The sequence below is a fragment of the Pseudorasbora parva genome, chromosome 18, assembly GCF_024679245.1.
Source record: "Pseudorasbora parva isolate DD20220531a chromosome 18, ASM2467924v1, whole genome shotgun sequence".
NCBI lineage: Eukaryota > Metazoa > Chordata > Actinopteri > Cypriniformes > Gobionidae > Pseudorasbora > Pseudorasbora parva.
The window spans coordinates 20,534,983-20,555,908 of record NC_090189.1 but is presented as its reverse complement, the minus strand read 5'-3'; the positions used below and the strand labels follow the sequence as shown (position 1 = coordinate 20,555,908).

General features: G+C 37.0%; 1 protein-coding gene across 1 annotated transcript in view; it reads right to left on the bottom strand.

The window, feature by feature from the left end:
- The window catches only part of myo7ab (myosin VIIAb), a 47,606-nt gene extending 27,227 nt beyond the window's left edge, over positions 1 to 20,379 (bottom strand). The window contains exons 1-11 of the mRNA XM_067422699.1: positions 20,229 to 20,379; positions 19,993 to 20,118; positions 9,838 to 9,901; positions 7,870 to 7,983; positions 7,575 to 7,727; positions 4,652 to 4,836; positions 4,425 to 4,546; positions 1,939 to 2,081; positions 1,721 to 1,834; positions 314 to 467; positions 155 to 231 (exon numbers count right to left, since the gene is read on the bottom strand). Coding sequence (XP_067278800.1) covers positions 155 to 231; positions 314 to 467; positions 1,721 to 1,834; positions 1,939 to 2,081; positions 4,425 to 4,546; positions 4,652 to 4,836; positions 7,575 to 7,727; positions 7,870 to 7,983; positions 9,838 to 9,855 — 1,080 coding nt within the window. The 5' untranslated portion in view covers positions 9,856 to 9,901; positions 19,993 to 20,118; positions 20,229 to 20,379. The remainder of the gene's footprint in view (positions 1 to 154; positions 232 to 313; positions 468 to 1,720; positions 1,835 to 1,938; positions 2,082 to 4,424; positions 4,547 to 4,651; positions 4,837 to 7,574; positions 7,728 to 7,869; positions 7,984 to 9,837; positions 9,902 to 19,992; positions 20,119 to 20,228) is intronic.
- Between the last annotated feature and the right edge of the window lie 547 nt (positions 20,380 to 20,926).

The window sequence follows — 20,926 nt, the reverse complement described above, 5'->3', positions numbered from 1 at the left end:
ATGCGAAATATAGTCGCAATAATGGGAAACAATCACAAGTTGCAATTATCTTAACATTTTTTTCCCTCACTTTGAGGTGGAAATGAGCTTCTAAGTTTCACTTAGACAAATATGGAGGGCTGATAATGTAACTTTATGTTGACATGCGCCTCACCTCTAACAGAGTGGCTGCTTTGGCCAGGTCAGGTGAGCGAACCACTACACAGGTATCCAAGTTCTTCAGGGTTCGAGCTGTTGGGGCAACACAAAAGAAACATGCTATTTAGCTAGCCTGGCGTGCGTTTGGATGACAGTTATTAATAACACCTTCTACCTTCAAAGCGCATGTTGCCCATATGCAGGATGGCAGCCAGCAGTTTGGAGATCTCCCAGTTTTCTGTGTCAGTAAACATCAAGACTTTCATGGCTGACAGAATGCTTGAGTACTCCTTCAAATCATCCCTCCCCTCACAGACCGTACAGTTTCCCTGGACGACAGGCCAAGAGAGAAGAACACAGCGGATGCGAACACGCTGCCTTTTACACACACTCTCTCTAAATACACTATTAAACAGCTATCAGTGAGCAAGGTATATATACAGTTTACGTACAACTGATGAGCCAAAACATTATGACCACCTGCCTAATATGCTGTTTGTCCTCCATCCGTTTTGGCAGCACTGACCCACCGAGGCATGGACAATACAAGACTCCTAAAGGTGTCCTGTGGTATCGGACACCAAAATGTTAGCAGTAGATCCTTCAAGTCATGTAGGTTGCAAGGTGGAGCTGCCGTGGATCAAATTTGTTGGTCTGGCACATCCCAAAGATGCATCAGATTGAGATCTGGGGAATTTGGAGGCCAGGACAACACCTCGAATTCTTCATCATGTTCCTCAAAAGATTCCTGAAAAATGTGTGCGGTGTGGCAGGGTGGAACATCCTGCTGAAAGGCATCACTTCCACCAAGGAACACCACTGTCATGAAGGAGTGTACCTGGTCTGCAACAATGTTTAGGTAGGTGGAACATGTCAAATTTATGTTCACATGAATGGCCAGACTGGTGCTATCACTTCCCTTAGGTAAATGGTGCACACGTACAAGGCCATTCTTCCATGTGATGTTAAAGAAAATGCGATGCATCGGACAAGGCAACCTGCTCCAAGGTCCAGTTCTGACACTCGCATCTATTCTACCAAGACCTTAATATACCATTTGCTTAACCTGTGACTGCTCATAATGTTTTGGCTCATATATTAAGGAATAGTACCAAAAATGATCATTCATCATGTACTCTTCCTCATGGTGTTCCACAAATCTGAATGAATGTATTTCACAGGAACACAAAAGTAGAAATTCTAAAGAATGTTCTTGCTGCTTTTTTCCCCAATTTAATGGAACTGAAAATGGGCTGGTTACTTTAAAGCTCCAAAATGACCATAAAATGATCATAAAAGTAGTTAATATGACTTCTTGGAAGACCTTGTCTCCATTCACTTTCATTATATGCAACAGAGCAGAGAATATTATTCAAAGAAAAATAAAAATAAAAATAAAAAAATCACATTTTGTGTTCCACAAAATAAAAATAAAAAGTTAAATAGGTCCAAAACAACATGAGAATTTTCATTTCTGGGGCACTATTTCTTTAAAGGAAACGGTCTATTCAATGCTTTCATAATATACAAAAAAATTGTGTAAAAGTGCATTAGTATGTGCTGATAAAAAACATGCCCTCACCATAGTAAGATAAATGTAGTCTTTGGCCAGGCCCAGCCCTAATTTAGTCTTCTGATCAGGGCTCATGCCTGCAAGCATACAGTAGAATATATGGTAGTTCCTCTCATCGGCTGCCTACAAAGACAATCAAATGTAATCTCATCACCGACATCACCATAATCAATAGCATGATAAAGAGACCCGCACGAAACACATTCTGGCCATCCTCAGTCTCTCACCTGTCTGCAAACTCTTGATTTTTCAAGCAAGTACTGCTCGACCTTTGCCCCTTCGATAGCTCCCCTCTTGTTGAAGTGAATGTCAATGTATTTCCCAAATCGGCTGGAGTTGTCATTGCGTATGGTCTTAGCATTACCGAATGCTGAAGGAACACAGGAAACTTCAAATAAAAAATCTCAATACAGCAAAGCATTTGGTGTTACAAAGTCCTGAAATCTTTCATACAGAGTTGAGCAAAAATTTGAATTCACACAAAGCTGAACTGAAATTTAAATGAGAATAACAGGACAAGGAACTTCCTGAAATGAAAATAAATTCAATGCTGCCACACAACAGAAAAAAATATTTTCAATACTGTCAAAAACAGTATTGAATAATAAGTATTGAACTTAATAAAGCCTTAAACAAAGAAACTAAAAGGTCTTCAGGAGTCGCGAGAACTCGTCAAAATAAAAGTTTGGTTTATTTTCAATAAATTATAATAGAAATATATTATTACTGTACAGTCAGACGTACTTCTCTACTGTAGCAGTAGTAGTAATAATATAAAAATTATTACAACTTTATTTTTAAAGGAATAAAAAAACAATTTCTTCCATGTTTTAATTTTAAAAGTAAACCTCTGTTGTGCTGTACTTTGCCAAAAATAAAGGATTTATACATTTTTTTCAATTACATTTTAAAAGATAAATTGATTAAAGTATATGCCTTAATTTCATTAGCACATTTTTTGATAATAAATTTGTATTAAACATTTCATAGGGCCCATTTCATAAGCTTTTAAAGTTTAATGAATTCAATTAATTAGACATGCTTTTTGATTATTAAAATTGCATTTAACCTTTAATTTGGAAATTTAATTGAGAAAAAAAAAAAACGTATTTCATATGGCCATAAACATTTTTTTTTTGTTAAACTCTTAATAAATTGTTGATAAATTGTATACATATACAATTTTATTTAATTGGACTTGCTGTTTGATTTGCAAGCTTATGCTTAATCACTGTTATAACTATGATGGGGTCCTTGGAAAATGTTCTTCACTCTAAGGGTTCCTGGCCTAAAAAAGTTTGAGAACTCTTGCAGTAGAGCATTTGTGAGGTCAGGCACTGATGTTGGATGAGAAGGCCTGGCTCTGTTCCAGTTTATCCCAAAGGGGTTCTATCAGGTTGAGGTCCAGGCTCTGTGCGGGACAGTCAAGTTCTTACACACCAAACTCATCCAACCATGTCTTTATGGACCTTGCTTTGTGCACTGGAGCACAGTTATGCCAAAATAAAAAAGGGCATTCCCCGAACTCTTTCTATAAAGCTAGAATCACTGCATTATGCAAAATGTCTTTGTATGCTGAAGCATAAAGAATTCCCTTTTCTGAAAGTAAAGAGCTCAGCACTCTGTGACCCTCTCGGTGACTTTTACTCTGTGACTTTACGTGGACTTTATGTACTTTTATTTTTTAAATAATGAAGAAATATAAATATATACATTTTATATACCCCCCAAACATCAGTTATTAATATAATGTAATGCTTATGGACATAGTATCACTAACACATGATAACATGTTTTTTATTCTTAAATACAGAAAAAATATATTTTATAATATTATTTTATTATTGTATTAAAACTAAGCTTAGACTGCTTGATTTTTGTATTCTTAGTTCTTTAAATAAAATGTTTAATTACAAGTCTTTTTTCTACTTAATTCAAGTTCAGGAATTTTAATTTATATTCTGAAAGGCGCACCATCCTGCTTTCATAGCATAGAGACAGAGCGTATTTAGGCCACGCCCACACCGGGGGGGGGGGGGGGGGCAATCCAACGCTCTGCATTGACTTTGCATTGCGTGAAGTGGTTGCCTCGTCTTTTCTTACTTATAAAAAGAAACAGAACAGTTTTTATAAGCTGTGGATCCCAAAAAACGAGCGTTTAAGGAGACAAAAGTGCATACAGGCAATAAGACGTGAAGCTTTAACGGGAAGAATGGGTCAATTTTGGGATCCTGACACTCAGTATGTCTCTGTATGCCTACGTGTGCAGTAAACATGTTGTCAAATAGCCAAATGTCAGTTTTATATTATGCTTCCTGTCGCTGATTACTTTACCCTCCAGTGGGCGTAGTTCTCAGTGAAATATTACATGACGCGCTCTGACTCAAGTGCCTGTATCCACTTTTGTGTCCTTAAACGTTCGTTTTTTGTCTCAAACTTCTGGCTTTTTGTTCCTGGGTTTTTAAAGCTTGTTTTCTGTACACCTTGTCACATATCAGCTTTTAGACATTGTTAGTTTTTTTTGTAATAATTCAGAAATGACAAGGAGGCCATTATGGCGGGGCCATAATGACGACGGCCAAGTTGCCGGTGGGCGTGGCTTTCAGATTATGACATGTGTCGCTCTGTCTCTATACTGTGTTTAACAAGTGCTGGCAATTGCTGGTTCAGTGGTAGGGTTTATGTCATTAGGTTTAGAGATGATCTTCCTGACCTTCTAAAATAGGGTTGGCCTCCAGAACCTGCTGCTCAATCCAGGAGTGTTGACCACTGATAGCTGCCAGGAACTGCAAGATGAGCTTGGTGCTCTCCGTCTTTCCAGCTCCAGACTCACCACTGGACACAACATGGTCAACAAGGTCATGTGCACTAACCAGTGAATCATATAGTGGTAAAAAAACAAAACAAACTTATCTTAAACCTTTACAAGCTGTGATTTACCTAATGATGCAGCACTGGTCCTTGTTGTTTCTTTGCATACTGAAGTAGCAGTTGTCTGCAATGCCAAAGATATGTGGTGGCATCTCTCTTAACTTTTTGTTTGTATAGAGGCGAATGTGATCAGGCGTGTAGATGGGCAGCAGCTGGTATGGATTCACTGCTATCAGGATTGATCCCGTGTACGTCTGAAATACATTATTGTGATAACATAAGCCACTTTTCCACCATGAGGCCAAATCGTTCTCATTGCTTAACCGTTGCACTCCATGGTGATCCGGCCCAGCCGGTAAAGATATGATTTAATTTTCCACTGTGGGGCTGAAAACAGAGCACTTTGGAATGTAATACAACTGCATCAGTTGTTGGCTTGGTAACGCAAGATTTTACAGAGACCACGTTATAGAGCATGAACAGATATTTCTATTGTTAGCTTGTGTTACTTTGCTCGAATAGCACGCTTACCCAGCTACAGAGAAATTGGTTGGCAGGTAACATACAAGTGACCAATCCTGAGTGGTGACATCACTACACTTGATTTTTAAGCCAACCGTGCAGATTCAACTCCAGGCCGAGAACAGTTTATAATCATGCCATGCTAAACCAAGCTCAAGTGGAAAATAACCATAACAGTTCTTTACCATTCTTAGAGAACCATCAGCCTGATGGTGAAAAAGCAGCTATAAAGTATGAACAGGACTTTCCTGCACTTAGAAACCGACACAGTGTGAGCTGTAATGTCTGATTCACGTACAAATGAGTCTTATGAGTCTGTTCAGAAAAAAAAGATCACAAATCAGTTTTAAACTCACTCATGAGTCAGTGGTTTGAAGTCACAATTGACTTCCCTCACTGAACCACAAATAAATTTTTTTGGGGTTATGAACTATTGAATATAGAAAGTTTCAGAGTAAGACTGTATAACTATGTTGTGTTAAAATACTTTCCGATCCAAGCTTAAAGGGTTAGTTCACCCAAAAATTAAAATTCTGTCATTAATTACTATCCCCTTATGTCGTTCGACACCCGTAAGACCCTTGTTCATCTTGGGAACACAAATTAAGATATTTTTGCTGAAATCCGATGGCTCAGAAAGGCCTCCATTGACACCAATGTCATTTCCTCTCAAGACCCATAAAGGCACTAAAGACGTCGTTACAAATCCCATCTCACTACAGTGGCTCCACAATCATTTTATGAAACGACGAGAATAGTTATTGTGCACAAAAAAACAGAAATAACGACTTATATAGTAATAGGCCGATTTAAAAAAAAGGTTAGAACAGTTATGAATAAGCGTATGAATCATGATTCGGATCGCGTGTCAAACTGCCAAACTGCTGAAATCACGTGTCTTTGGTATCATGAATTAATACGCTGATTCATAACGGTTTGAAGCTGATTTTTGAGATAGTCCCATCACTATATAAGTCGTTATTTCGTTTTTTGTGCACAAAATCTATTCTCGTCGCTTCATAAAATGATTGTAGAGCCATTGTAGTGAAATGGACTTTTAACAACGTCTTTAGTGCCTTTTATGGGTCTTGAGAGAGGAAATGACATTGGTGTCAATGGAGGCCTTTCTGAGCCATCGGATTTCAACAAAAATATCTTCATATGTGTTCCGAAGATGAACAAGGGTCTTACAGGTGTCGAACGACATGAGGGTGAGTAATTAATGACAGAATTTTCATTTTTAGGTGAACTAACCCTTTAATATGCAGAGAAAACTATTATAAGGTAAGTCAATAATTTATGACATCTAACATTCTGTGTTATTCACAAAGCCAACATTATTGTCTTTTCTGTACCTCTAATGTCAAACTGATATCATGACAGAATTTCCATATTTAAGCTCTTTGGTCTGTTCAACATCTGTATAACTTTCACAGTTTGGGCATGGAGGTAGACAACTGGAGAGCGTTATGAATCATTTAGACCCACCAATTCACTGAATTCGGTGCTAATGACAGTGAACTTTTATACCATTAAGAAAGAGCAAGTAACAACAAAAATGAAGATTGACTTTCTAGATAAGCAAGAAGTAAATACATCTGATCAGCTAAGTGCACTAAACACATTTCCATACAAATGAGTTCTACGCAAAGCCTGTGTCCAATGATTGAACTGATTCAAACCTCAGTTTCAAACTATGACAAAGTTACAATGCCTTCCATTAAGCATTCTAGTGGTGAGAATGGCTAAAGGGGATTCAATGAAGAAACAAAATGAAAAGGTCACATTTCACAAAACCAATTTGATCTGAATCCTGAAACAAAAACAAGCAACAAAAAAAAACTATACCGTCTAAGAGACCAAAACAAATCATTCATTATTTTCTCTCAATTGTTTTACGAAATGAAAAAACATACCCAGAATTCATATTCAGCAAACGCTACAACAAAGGTAAAATGTTTTGGTCTCCATACATTGTTCAGTCATAAATCAATGCCAATGTTCTAACAACAGTCTATTTTTCTAAATGAACAAGCCTTGAAGCATAAAATCATTAAAAATGTATTTCATGCTAAGCAGCAACAAGCCAGTGTTGTTAAAAAAGCGTCACTTGCAGTCAAAAGTCAGCGGTTTGCTGTTTTTCCAACTCATTTTATTTCTATAATCTGATGTATTTCTGAGTGAAAGAGGATATATATTTAGAAAAACATGGACTTTGATCAAATAAGAACAAAATATAAATTTGGCTCCTGGTTAACATTATGCAATAGTTTGTGTGGTCTAAATTATGTAATGGTTGATGTTATGAAAGCTTTTAATATTGTAATTGTAATCACAATATATGACTAACTAATTGTTATATGATTTTTTGAGCCCAATCGTGAAGTTTCCCATGTAGCCTTATTAGATTCCACATGCAATAAAATGAACACCAAACACCAAACAGAGAACTGTCAATGGCCACACTTACATATATGACCCTGTCGTTGTAACGGATCAGGAGATTTCTGAGGATACCAGCTTCATTCAGGTCCCCTAGACGGATCATGTCCTCCACTCCATGAATGGAGGTTGGGTGCATGGGCTTGATATTTGTAGCATTCTGAAGAGAGATCCGATGCTCCTGAATAGGGGAAAAGACAGACTATTAAACCTCCTTTCTGATAGATTAGAAATAGGTAGATAATGTGCTTTTATAGTTGGTCTAACTGGTCTTCTCTCACATGTTGGCCGTTATTATAAGTGGTACACACTAAAAGACCCACCTTTCCTTCATCATCCAAGACCTGGATTTGACCCGAATCACAGAGTTTGACCACGGCGCCAATAGGGACGTCAAACTCACGGCCTGTTCTGAGGTCCAACCAGACATAGTCCCCCTATGGGACAACCAATCAAAAAACAATCAATACCAAATACCATAAATACCATAACATGTAGGATTGTAAAAACAGACAAAAAACTTTATTGCAAAAATAGAATAAAATTTAAATATATATAATTCTAACATTTACATTTTAAAGACCCCCTGTGGTGAAAATCAAGTTTTTAAATGTTTATACATCTATGTGGTGTGTTTAATATGCTTTAAGACAAACCATGCACAAATTGGTAAGTCAAAACCATTGCTGAGTATTTTCTCCTTAAAACTGCAGTTAATCAAAGATCAAACGCGGTTTGAAATCGCCGGTGTTTCTAACATCACTACCTTGTAACCAATCATGTTAACGTGCATGGGGGCTTTAGCATATCATTAATATGCTCAGGAGAAGCCAGGTTATCCTAGCCTAGAAATCTAGACGCACCCTAGCGGCAGCAAATTTAATCTGCCCGCAAGTGTCGTCTAGCAACTCTCAATACCCTTCTGAGCTGTAATCCCCTAACTCTTGCCGAACCAATCACATAGTGTATAGAGTCGGTGGGCGGGGCCATAATGACGACGGCCGAGTTGCGTTTGCGTGCTTCTAGTAAACACAGAAACTGGCGAACGGCGGTCTTTCGAATCAGCTTTGACTGCGACTCTGAAAGACTTGGAGTTAAGCTTTTCTCTGAGAAAAGAACAAAGAAGGGCACTGAAATCATTCTTAAAAAGGGAAGATGTGTTCGGAGTTTTGCTGACCGGATACGGCGTAATGTTTAATCTATCAACAAGCTCTGTTTCACCTTCGTTTCTCTGGTTGGTGTAGCGCTATCCTATCGCGTGCAGAGGGAGTTTGAAAGACAACCGTTTATCTCGCCCCTCGGATTGAGCCCTGTCTATGGTGAGTTTCCAGACCAAACATCTTGATGTGGGTCTGGCTTGTCAGGCTAAGGTTATCCTGCTATATTTTTCTGTTGATGTGAAAAATCGAGTACATTTAGCAATATAGCGGGTAAATTGCGTATATAATGTATATTATGATGTTATGATGAAAAATATATGCCTTTCTCCTCTGACGTTTTAAGTAAAATGTTTCTAAGGATTATCAGAAGGCAGCTCTCTGACTGTTGAAGAGGAACATGGTGTGTGTGTCACATAAGCAACACATTATTAGCTGTTTAATAGTGTAGTCAAGGCACTGGCTGAATTAAACCATTATTTGCCTTTGTATCTCTGAGCTGGTGTAAGTGAGTGAGTGGAGGCGGGGATCATTTGCATATTCATGTCCGGCGTATACTAAATGAAGCAAGGTTCTAGTTACATTCAAGCTATTTTAAGGCATGAATATATAAAAAAATCTCACAGGAAAAACAGTTTAAAAGTCCTTTTAGGTGATCAAAGAGGAGTTTTAATGTAAAAAAATATTTACCACAGGGGGACTTAACTTTTCAGTAAATAAAAGAATGTTTTGTTTTGTATTTTGTTTTCTGTAAAATAGGTTTCTCATTTAATATAAAGCATGGCACCCTATAAGAAGAATTAGGGTTATTAAATCTTAACCTCAGTCATCTGCCGGCTATTATACTATTAATGTAATCGACGGTAGTCCCAACAGTTCCAGCAAAATGATTTTACTACAGTTCCACAATGGGAGGGACTTGTGTTGCAATAAAACTTATTGAGAATGCAAGGTTGCCACTGCACTACAACTGGAACATGATTTAATACAGCATCAATCAAAATGATTACTGGAGTGGAAAACTGGATTTAGTTCAATTTATCCAGGTGTGTTAATAATGTATGATGTCTTAATTGGCAAATTACAGCACCCCTTGAGCAAGTAAAGACATTTAACATTGAGAACAAGTCTTACCTGTTGCAGAATGACCATGTTTCTGGTTTAGAGTTTTGACATTAGAAGTCACCATGTGAGGGACCTATACAGGATCAAAATAAAGAGAATAAGTGAACGTTAAAATTAAATCAATTAGTTGTATCAATTAAAAAAAAGATCAAAGCAAAGATACTGCCGTACAGCATGAAATGATAAAAAAAAAAAAAAAAACACAATTCACACCCCAGGACTATAAATTATATTAAAAAATAGTCCACACCCTAGGACTATATAATTATATAAAAAAATATACTACAGCCTTTTTAATAAAAGCACGAATCTGATCATAGTTTCACACCGCATCATTTTAAAATGGCCCTTTTGGGGCATATTTAAAATTACAATGGAGGAACATTTTTTACAATATAGCTACTGATCCCAAGAATATTAAAGACCAAAAACATCTCTAATATTTCAGAGCACAGAAAAGCTAATTCTATTACCAATGTGGGACAAACTACAAAGTAGACACTGTCCCAGAGACTAGACCACAAATATACAGCACATTAGGGTCAAATTAATTTAATATAATTTAATACATTTTAAAATGTATTTTATCCCTGTGATGGAAAAGCTAAATTGCTGCCATGACTTCAGTCTTCAGTGTCACATGATCTGTGAAATGTGTGCGGCTTTTGTGGAAACCAAAAATGTTTGGCTTCATAGAACTTTGAAAATAACAGCATTTATTTTATATAGACTTTTTTGTAGCAATTTAATTGTCTTTACTGTCACGTTTGATCAATTTAGAGCATCTAATCCATGCTGTATTTATTATTTAAAATAAACAACAACAGAGAAGATAATTAAGTAATTTAGGATACTCACCAATTATGACATTTCATCCTGAGACATTAGAAATTAGAAAGGCATTATCACCAGTACTACAGAATATCACACAGAATGCATTCTGAATAAAATACTGCTTGTAGTTACTTGAAGAAACTGCCTGAAGGCATATTATTCTTGATGTATCTCTTTACACCCTGTGTTACTGAGGATAATTACACAGCTGTGGAAGCAGATCCAACAATAGTTTTACTCTGACAGAGCATCCTCTAGTCCTTACATGTCATTAGAGCCATTAAGAGCAGTGCATAAAACTCCCGATGAGCTTCCCTCAGTGGTTTAAAGGCTAGAAGAGTCGTGGTCTGGAATTAGTCACTAGCAATGACAAGGAGAAGCTTATAGATTGAACATGAGAGGCAATGACATAACTGTCCCTATAACCGGTTGATTTTCTAGCCCTCTTATGTTCAATGGAGGAAATAACTTGGATTAAGGAATATCAGGCTTAGTGACTTAAACTCTTTACGGTTTACAGCTTATGTGGCATAATGTTGATCGCAAAATTAATTTACACTTGTACCTTCCTTTCTTTGTCAAGAATAAGAGAGTGAGACACTTACAATGGAAGAGATGGTCCAAAATAGTTGCAATAGTATAATAATAACGCGGTATAAACAAAATTATGAATTTAGTGTGAAAAATCTTGACTTTCTCTGTAAAGTTATACAATTGTACAACTTTGTTACGACTATGCAAGTGTTTTTATAAAACAATTTAAAGGGTTACTTCAGCGATTAGCATGTGGCTTTGTATCAGTAGAATCCCTGGAGTATATTCAAATGATTGTGTTTTCCCCCCTCATATCCCCCTGAGGCAAGAAATTTATGCATTTATTTCTGGAAAAATTCCTCCAATGATGCAAATTGACAATATTTGTGTCATAGGAGGAATGTTTGGCCAAAGGCTAAAGACTTCAGCCAGCAGAGGGAGCCATTTCCTCATGTTTTACACTAGCACATGGGGGATGGGAGATCACACTCACAACACTCAGCTCAGCTGCAGCCTCAGGCATTCATGGAAACTGAGCTATGCTGAGACAGAGAGCAATGTAAGTGTTTTAACTTCTCTAATTAATTTCTATGAAAGTTAAGCTTCCAAAGGCATGAACTGAAAATGCGCCTGTGAATGTATGCCGTGAATGTGGTCGCGATTACCTCAGCTCTCATCACAAGAGCTCATCAGCTCATGATGTTAAATGTAATCTGACTCCTGCAGTTAGTGCTCAGTGCTGTGACACTCGCACGGTGACTTACTCATTATATTGAACAGACATGTTCAGTATTTAATTGTAGTGTCTGTTCCCAAACTCAGTCACAGTAATCCAGTAGCGGTAGCTTTGGGAATGGCCTCACAAGGGTCAATTTTTGCACCACTTCTTGCACTGAACTCTTCTCTCTGTCACTGGATTGAAGATTTCCTCACTGGCAGACCTCAGGTGGTGAGAGTAGGACAGTTCACCTCCACCTCCATCACCGTGAGTATGGGAGCTCCACAGGGATGTGTCCTCAGTCCCCTGCTCTACTCTATCTACACGCATGACTGTTTGTCCACACACAGCTCCACCTCTGTCATCAAGTTTGCGGATGATACTGTTGTCCTGGGCATACTTGGACGAGGTGGAGCAACTGACATCATGGTGCCAAGACAACTGTCTCCTTCTGAATGTTAACAAGACCAAAGAACTGATTGTGGACTTCAGGAAGAGACAGCAACGGTCATATACCCCTCTTATGATCAGCGGGACACCAGTAGAGAGAGTGAGCAGCTTCAAATACCTGGGTGTGAACATCTCCGAGGACCTGACCTGGACTGCACATATCCAGACACAGGTGAAAAAGGCCAGGCAAAGACTGTACCACCTGCGCCAGCTGAGGAAATTCCGGGTCTCACCAGCTATCCTGAAAACGTTCTATTCAGGGGCGATAGAAAGTTTACTGACTCAGTGCATCACAGCGTGGTATGGTAACAGCACCAGTCATGACTGCAAAGCCCTGCAAAGAGTGGTGCGCTTGTCCGAGCGCATCTCAGGGTCAGCTCTCCCGTCTCTGCAGGACATCTACATCAAACGATGCAGAGGTAGAGCTACAAAAATCATCAAGGACATTAATCACCCGGCCAACCCTCACTTCACCCGGCTGCCATCTGGTAAGCGCTTCCGTAGCCTGATGGCTAAAACTGAGAGACTCAGGAGAAGTTTCTTCCCACAGGCCATCAGACTCCTGAACGCTGTCACTTAACAACATGTGACTTCACCTCACTTCAGTATAAACAAACTCCACATACTGATATTGCACTGCACTTTATTCTTGTTGTTACCATGTAACTACTCATTATAATGCTGTTTGCACATTACACTCCTGTACTTTATCCACATTTATTTTTATAGTTTCCAGTTTACTTTATCTCACTTATTTTATTCCACCTCTTATTTTTTTAACTTGATTTATTCATAATTCTACATATGTATATATATAGCACCTTTATCCTATTTCTATTTTATAATTTATTGTGTTTTTTTTGTGTTAATTGTTATTTGATGTCCATCGAGCGGACCTGTTTACATTTCACTGCCGGTTGTTTTCTGTATAAAACTGTGTATGTGAAAAATAAACCTCTTGAACTTTAACTTGAATTTGCTTACCACAGCTATGCTGACGACACCCAGATCTACTTAGCACTATCACCTGATGACTACAGCCCCATTGACTCCCTGTGCAAATACATTGATGAAGTTAACAACTGGATGTGCCAAAACTATCTTCAGTTAAACAAAGACAAAACTGAAATCACTACATTTGGAAACAAAGATGAAATTCTCAAGGTGAACGCATATCTTGAGGATAAAGGCCTGATAAAAAATCAAGTCAGGAATCTTGGAATGATTTTGGAGTCAGACCTGAGTTTCAGTAGTCATGTCAAAGCAATAACTAAATCAGCATACTATCATCTGAAAAATATTGCAACAATTAGATGCTTTGTCTCCAGGCAAGACTTAGAGAAACTTCTCCATGCTTTCGTCACCAGTAGGGTGGACTATTGTAATGGCCTTCTCACCGAACTTCCCAAAAAGACCATTAGACAGCTGCAGCTCATACAGAACGCTGCTGCCAGGATTCTGAGCAGAACCAAAAAATATGACCATATCACACCAGTCCTCAGGTCTTTACACTGGCTTCCAGTTACATTTAGGATCAATTTTAAAGTACTATTACTTGTTTATAAATCTCTCAATGACCTAGGACCTCAATACATCACAGATATGCTGATTAAATACAAACCCAACAGATCACTCAGATCAGCAGGATCAAATCAGTTAGAAATACCAAGAGTTCCCTCAAAGCAAGGAGAGTCTGCTTTTAGCTATTATGCCAGCCGCAGTTGGAACCAGCTTCCTGAACAGATCAGATGTGCTCCAACAGTAGCCACATTCAAATCCAGACTCAAAACACATCTGTTCAGCTGTGCATTTACTGAATGAGCACTGTGCCACTGTACGTCCAACTGATTGCACCCTATCTTATCTGTTTATTGTTTTTATAATTGTTATAGTTGACCTTTGCTCTTATTTCTAGTTATTGTTATTTTATATTTTCATTTGAGTTAAATATGATGAGTGAAAACTGGGTTAGATGGAAAATAGTAAGTTTGACAATAAGGTTTTAGTATGTGTAAATCTGTGGAGGAAAATTAATGGATTGCTTTTGTTATTGTAATATTTAAATGATTATTATTTATTTTATATTAATATGCTTTTTTAATAAATCATTTTAATAATAAAAATATAAATGTAATGTTTTTTTCCCCATTGTTTTTATTGTTTGTTAAACATGTTTGGTTTTTGTGTAATTCAATCTGTTAATTACTCTTGTTTATAGAATTATGTGGGTCTGTAATTAATGTAAATGGTAAATGGACTGCATTTATATAGCGCTTTCAACAGACCCTATGGCCATCCAAAGCGCTTTACATGTTGCCTCACATTCACCCATCCATACACTCATTCATACGCCGACGGCGGTGTCTGTCATGCAAGGCGCCATCCAGCTCGTCGGGAGCAGTTTGGGGTTAGGTGTCTTGCTCATGGACACTTCGACACTTGGTCAGGTGGAACCGGAGATCGAACCACCAACCTTCTGGTTTGTAGACAACCTACATGAACCACTGCCGCCCCAATGTAAGAATAAATATATGCATTGTATGTCAAGTTTGTTCCAGAAGAGAAAATAATAATACAAATAATCAATTAGATTTTAATCCCAGATTTTCAATGTGTTATTTTATTGTGCTACGTGGACCCATCAATATGTCATATTATGTATTAAATAATAAAATAACAGATGCAATGCTCCATACTCCATAGGGTTAAACGGAGCAGCATCCATGCGGTCCATAGGTCAGGTGAAGGAGAGGGAGTATTTAGGAGATTACATAGATTTCGCTAATTGTTGTTTGTATATTCCGGCTGAATCATTTCCTTGTCCGTTTTGTATTTGTGTCTTTTTCAACACTGCATAACCAATTCCATCCTCACCACATCATGTGCAGGCATCATAAAATTACCTGACTGCCTCACAGATCTATTTCAGTTTCATAAGGTCATGTCACTATTATCAAATTAAATGTGAGATGGTAGTTTGGGGAGTAAGACCGAGGTATGTGTTACCTCATGTGCTGCCTCATGGCAAACTCAATAAGAAGATTAGTATGGATGTTAATCACAGATTAAGCACAATATAAAGACCAATTTTGTTTCTAAGAATGTGATGCAGAGTGCAGAAAGTGGTTCAATGTCTAAATAAAGTCTAGAGGTGACCCCCGAATAGTCGAAGATTCGATGCATCGATATGCGGAGCCGGATTCGACCACAGTCGAATCTTCGCGGGTGTTATGAAACGAGGGTCGTACCATTTTGGCAATATGGGGGTGCTCAATGTCTAATTTCACAAAGAACTACTGGTTTTGTACGGTTATATTAAGATATATACAGCCTTTAATTATGATAATGCTGTAAAAAGTAACGTGAAAAGAAAGAAGTGCTCAATAAATATGTGTAACGTATGTGTGTGTGTGTGTGTGTGAATAAATCCAACAATCACTGTTACAGACAGATTTAAGTTTCACTTTAACTGATCCGTGATAGACGAGGAGCATCTTGGCGGCAGGGATTACTTAACACTGAGCATGTTTACATGCACACTAGTAAGCTGATAACTCACAAATATCAGCTTATTGAAATAACCAGTTTTCCCCGTTTAGCCTACATGCAAACCAGTAAACTGACAATGCAAGTAAACTGCATTTAGCTAAATGACTTTATTAATAAACTGGGTAATTTCCTTGTAGTGACGTCAAAAATAATATCCATATCTGACTTGTAGTATGTCAAATGTTACGTCAGTTGTGATGTTAAATAAAGCATGCACCGGGTCAGCGGGAGATTTACGGCTCATATATTCTCTCAGATGCAGCCTTTTGACTGAACCTTCTGCTGCATGAGATGAGAACACATCTTTACAATTTTCTGGGTCTTAAAAGATTCTTTGCTTGTGATATATGTCCTTATTTTATTCAAATACATGCTAGCTTGCTCTGTCTGGATGGTGGATGCATTTGCTCTAAGTTAGCATTTTTTGTCACCTATCACACATGTGCACTTCAATAAGCAGACAGAAAGCAGGTTCATGCGTTTACATGCCAAGCGAAATCTGGTAAGAGGCAAAAAAAAAAACACAACCTGTGCGACTGGTTTATGCTTGCGCCGTTTATGACCTTACTCCGATAAAAGAAAACAGGTTGCCGCGTTTACATGACCATGTTTATTTTCGGCTTATTAGGCATTATTGGCTTAAGAACGTGCATGTAATGCACTCAAAGTGTTCTTTTCCTCTCTAGGCTGGTAATTTTTTAAGGTTTATTTATCAAAATGTTCTTTTATATATTTGTGTGATGTTCTATATTTCGATCACGGCTTTAAAATGTTATGAGAAAATGTTTTGCAAATGTTTATCCACCACATTAGCTTTTATTTAAACCTAAATAAGAAAGCCATTGTCAGTTGGCAGGCAGTTTTGGTCGCTTTATTAAAAGTTGTTGCTGTGTGCAGTGTGCAGTGTGTAAAGGAAAATAAAAGTAGTTTTACCCTTCTGCTGACTATTGTTGTGCCCCTCCTAACCCATTCACACACACATAGATCAGTCGACTATAGAAAGATTCAACAATTCTGATAGGGGACACCTCTAATGAAGTCATTGGTATAGATTTGTATATGGACTAGGTTTGTGTTCATTTGAGTTTCGCAAACTCAGTAAAGATTAAGGTCAAAAAAAGGGCCATCACATCACCTGCTCTGGATCGCGCTAGGCCTTCAAGCACAGACGGACAGTATGTTAGTGTGTCACATGGTGAAACCATTGTGATGTCCTCAAAATTAAGATGCAAAGGGTTGAATTTGTAGAAAGATTTGCAAAGGTATTTCAAATGTATAACTTGTTTTTGAAAAAGGTGGTTGTTAACAAGTGGATAAATGGGACTACAGCAGGCTTACCAGGTCTGCAAAACAAAAATAGCCCAATGACCTTATCCCGAAAATATGTGAATATGCCATTCTCATACTTTACAGTCATTGTTACATGGTACAAAAATAGTTGGTTTAACTTCAAAACGTAAGCTACCTGGTTGCCTTCAAATTTTGAGATAATGCAACGAAGGAGAACGACATTAATTATCTTTTTTTGGTATAACACATCATTAATTTTTTTTTGTGTGTGTATGCATTAAACTGAATTTTAACTTTAAAATCACAGTCTAGCACTAGTAATCATAATAAGCATTGTAATGTATTCATAAAGAAGCTCACTTGAGCTCAGAGGTAGTTCAACTCCTTCACAATCCTCTAGCAGTTTTTATCAATTGAGGAACATAAAATGAGTGAAACATTACAATATTAGGATTTCAGTCAAATTCAGTTTACGCAATATGAGAAACCGTTAACCCACAGGAAGAAAATCAACCCATGGCACCTATTTTAAAGTATCACAATTACACTTAGCAACCCTGGACTACAGAGGTTGTCAGGACATTAAACATCATCAGATGAACAGGTAAACTGTAAAAAAGTGATCATCTGACTTAACTTAAAAAAGTGAGGAAACCTGTTGCTTTAAAAGTAAGTAGTAAACTTTGGGTATAATTGAAACAATTAGGTTATATGAACTTAAAAATTCAACATAACTTTTTTTAGGAGTTTTTTTTAGGAATTTTGTCAATTAGCCTACATTTAGCTTTTTTATTCTTTAAAAAAGTGTGAGAATCATAAACTTTTGTTGTAGGTGATGCTAACTAGGCCTACAAAAATACATCATTCACTCTATTCACAAAACTATAAATGTACTTTTGAACATCCTAGAAGCTACTCTGAAGCTAGCCTGCCAAGATGCTAATTGTAATTAAATAAACTACACTGATTTTATTGAAAAAACTGAGTTGAAAACATAGTAATAAATTCTACACAGGTATTCCCCAGCAGTTTGGAGGTAAAAAAAAAACCCATCACGCTATATTGTTCAAGCACATTTAAAGAGATTACAGATTGAAATGTAAAAAGCCTAACCACATCTAATCTCACAATTTATGGGGATTGGTTTAATGGCAGAGACACATAACTTAAAGGGATAGTTCACCCCAAAAAGAAAACTGTCATCATTTACTCACCCTCAAGAGTTGATGGGCCCCATTGACTACCAGAGTATTTTTATGGAAGTCAATGTGGTCCCATCAACTGTTTAGTGACCCACATTCTTCAAAATATCTTCTTTTGCGTTGAATAAATAATCAACCTGTTCTCTTAATATTGCTCGTGTTTTTCTAGACTTACAGGTCAGACGTTTATTTGGATTTCATAACCAAATTCGTTTGCCCTGGGCCAAGACTCATTAAAGGTCTTAAATCTCGTGCCCCTCTAAACTCTTAACTGCTTTATCCAGCACGTCACTGAGTGCCAGAGGCAGATTAACACAGTCACTTCCTCTGTGTCTGTCAGCTCAGCAGCATGTCAAAGCAATTCAGTTCTCCATAGAAGATGTTTCTTGCCATCCACACAACAACACGTGGATGTCTTTAAAACAGTTCAAATAAATTACAAAATGAAAAAGCTTGGAAATGTGGTAGGTATAAATTAATATTAATATATATATATATATATATATATATATATATATATATATATATATATATATATATATATATATATATATATATATATATATATATATATTATAAATGTAAGTAAATAATTTTTTTTTTTTAATAAAACAAAAGAAGTAGTAGTAATAAATGATAATGTTAACACTTTACGCTGAGGTTTCATCAGGATCGGTAATGCATTATAGCAATAAGTATTACATTCATTCCAGATCTGTTAAAACAAATAAATAAAAATACAACTGTTCATTGTTATTTCAGGTTCATTAATGTTAACAGATACAACATCTGATGTATTAGTAAATGTTGAGATTAGCATAAACTGAGATTAATAAAAGCTTTTGTAATATTTTTTCACTGTTAGTTCATCTTAACTGAGGTATTAAATGAAACCTTATAGTAAAGTGTTACCATGATGATAATATCTGGTTACATTTTCTTTGTTACAATGTAATTATACATGTAAGTACTGAGTAATTTGTATTAACTACATGTAATTACTATAGTGTTAGGGATTGGTTTAGGATTAGTTGCATGTAATGATGCAAAGTTCTGCAAATTTATCCAGTATTTGTGTAACAATACCACTGTAAAATAAAGTGTTACCTTATACTAATTATATATCTAATACCTAATGGTTATTTTTTGTCATAGAAGAAAAGATATATACCCGCCCACACATATTATATATATATGTCTTTACAAGAACATAAGTTAATATATCTTAAATTATATTTATTTTTCCTTACCTCCAGGCTATCTGTTCTTGCTTTAAGCATTAACCTCGATACATATTTAAAAAAGTAAATCAATTTGCCAATGGGTAGTAAAAATGTACTTAATTCAAGTCTTATTTTATCACACAATTTGACTTTTCAAGTAAATTCTATATTTTTATTGGAAAAAAGCGTATTGTTAAAGTAATTCACAACCCTTCTCTTTAATATCTAGGAAGGTGTAAATGGTTCCTTCCGAGGCCTGGTACAGAGAGCGGCAGAGCAGAAAACAGTCAGCAGTAAGTAGCTTTCCGTAAAGCCTTAAAAGAGCATGAGGTGCTGGACGGCTAAGCCCTGAACACTTACTCACCTCACAGTGACTCAAGAGTTTGCCTTGCTTTTCCCTTCTGTCTTCTTATATCTTTGCACCTGTATCTGCTCGTCCTTCTGTCGCCAGATGTTATGTATGTCCACACGTCCAGGTTCAAGAGCAGATCTGGAGTCAGGGGATTGACAGGTGTAAATGAAATCAGAGTATAAAGTGCACTCTTCTACAGTCGCTAAACTGTGCTGTTGCCCTCTTACGCATGTCCTACTGTGGACTACCTGTTGATGTGGGATGCTGGGTAATGCAGCAGGAGAGCAGGGGCAGCATTCAGCGTCTCCTTCAATGGAACTCCTGATCCAGCTTAGAGGGAGGCGGGGTTAAGCAGCAGGCGGTCACTGTGGGGGAGGGAAGGCTTGACACAAAGGTCTACTGGTCACCTCAACCACTAGTTTCCTGCTCTGCAAACTAAACGTGAAAAGGTCAAGCTTTTGTATTTATAAACAAATGATGGGTGTGTCTGATTAACTGATTGTAAAGTTTAAATGGAAATGGCATGCATCCAAAATATACAACACCCATAAATAACAGTCAAATCTCTCAAGGCCACAGCCATTTTAATAGCTTGAAAAACATTGTTAATATTAATTAACCACTGATTCTTCCTGATATTTTTCTAATCAAAATAGAAAAACCAACAGAAAAATGTTAAAGGGGTGATTGATTATGATTTAACTTTAAAAAAAAAAAACATTAGTGTAATGTTGCTTTTTGAGCACAAACAACCAAGTTCAATGTAAAGGGAAATATTTACATTTACATGAATTGTTTTTTAATGACTACAATAAATGGCTGGTAGGGACTACAACATGAATCACAAACCCTAAAATTTACATCCCCCCCACACAACACAAATGCAACAGCATGTCATTAAAGCAAGATAACTGCATAAGTTATAACCGTAATTAAACTAAACTAC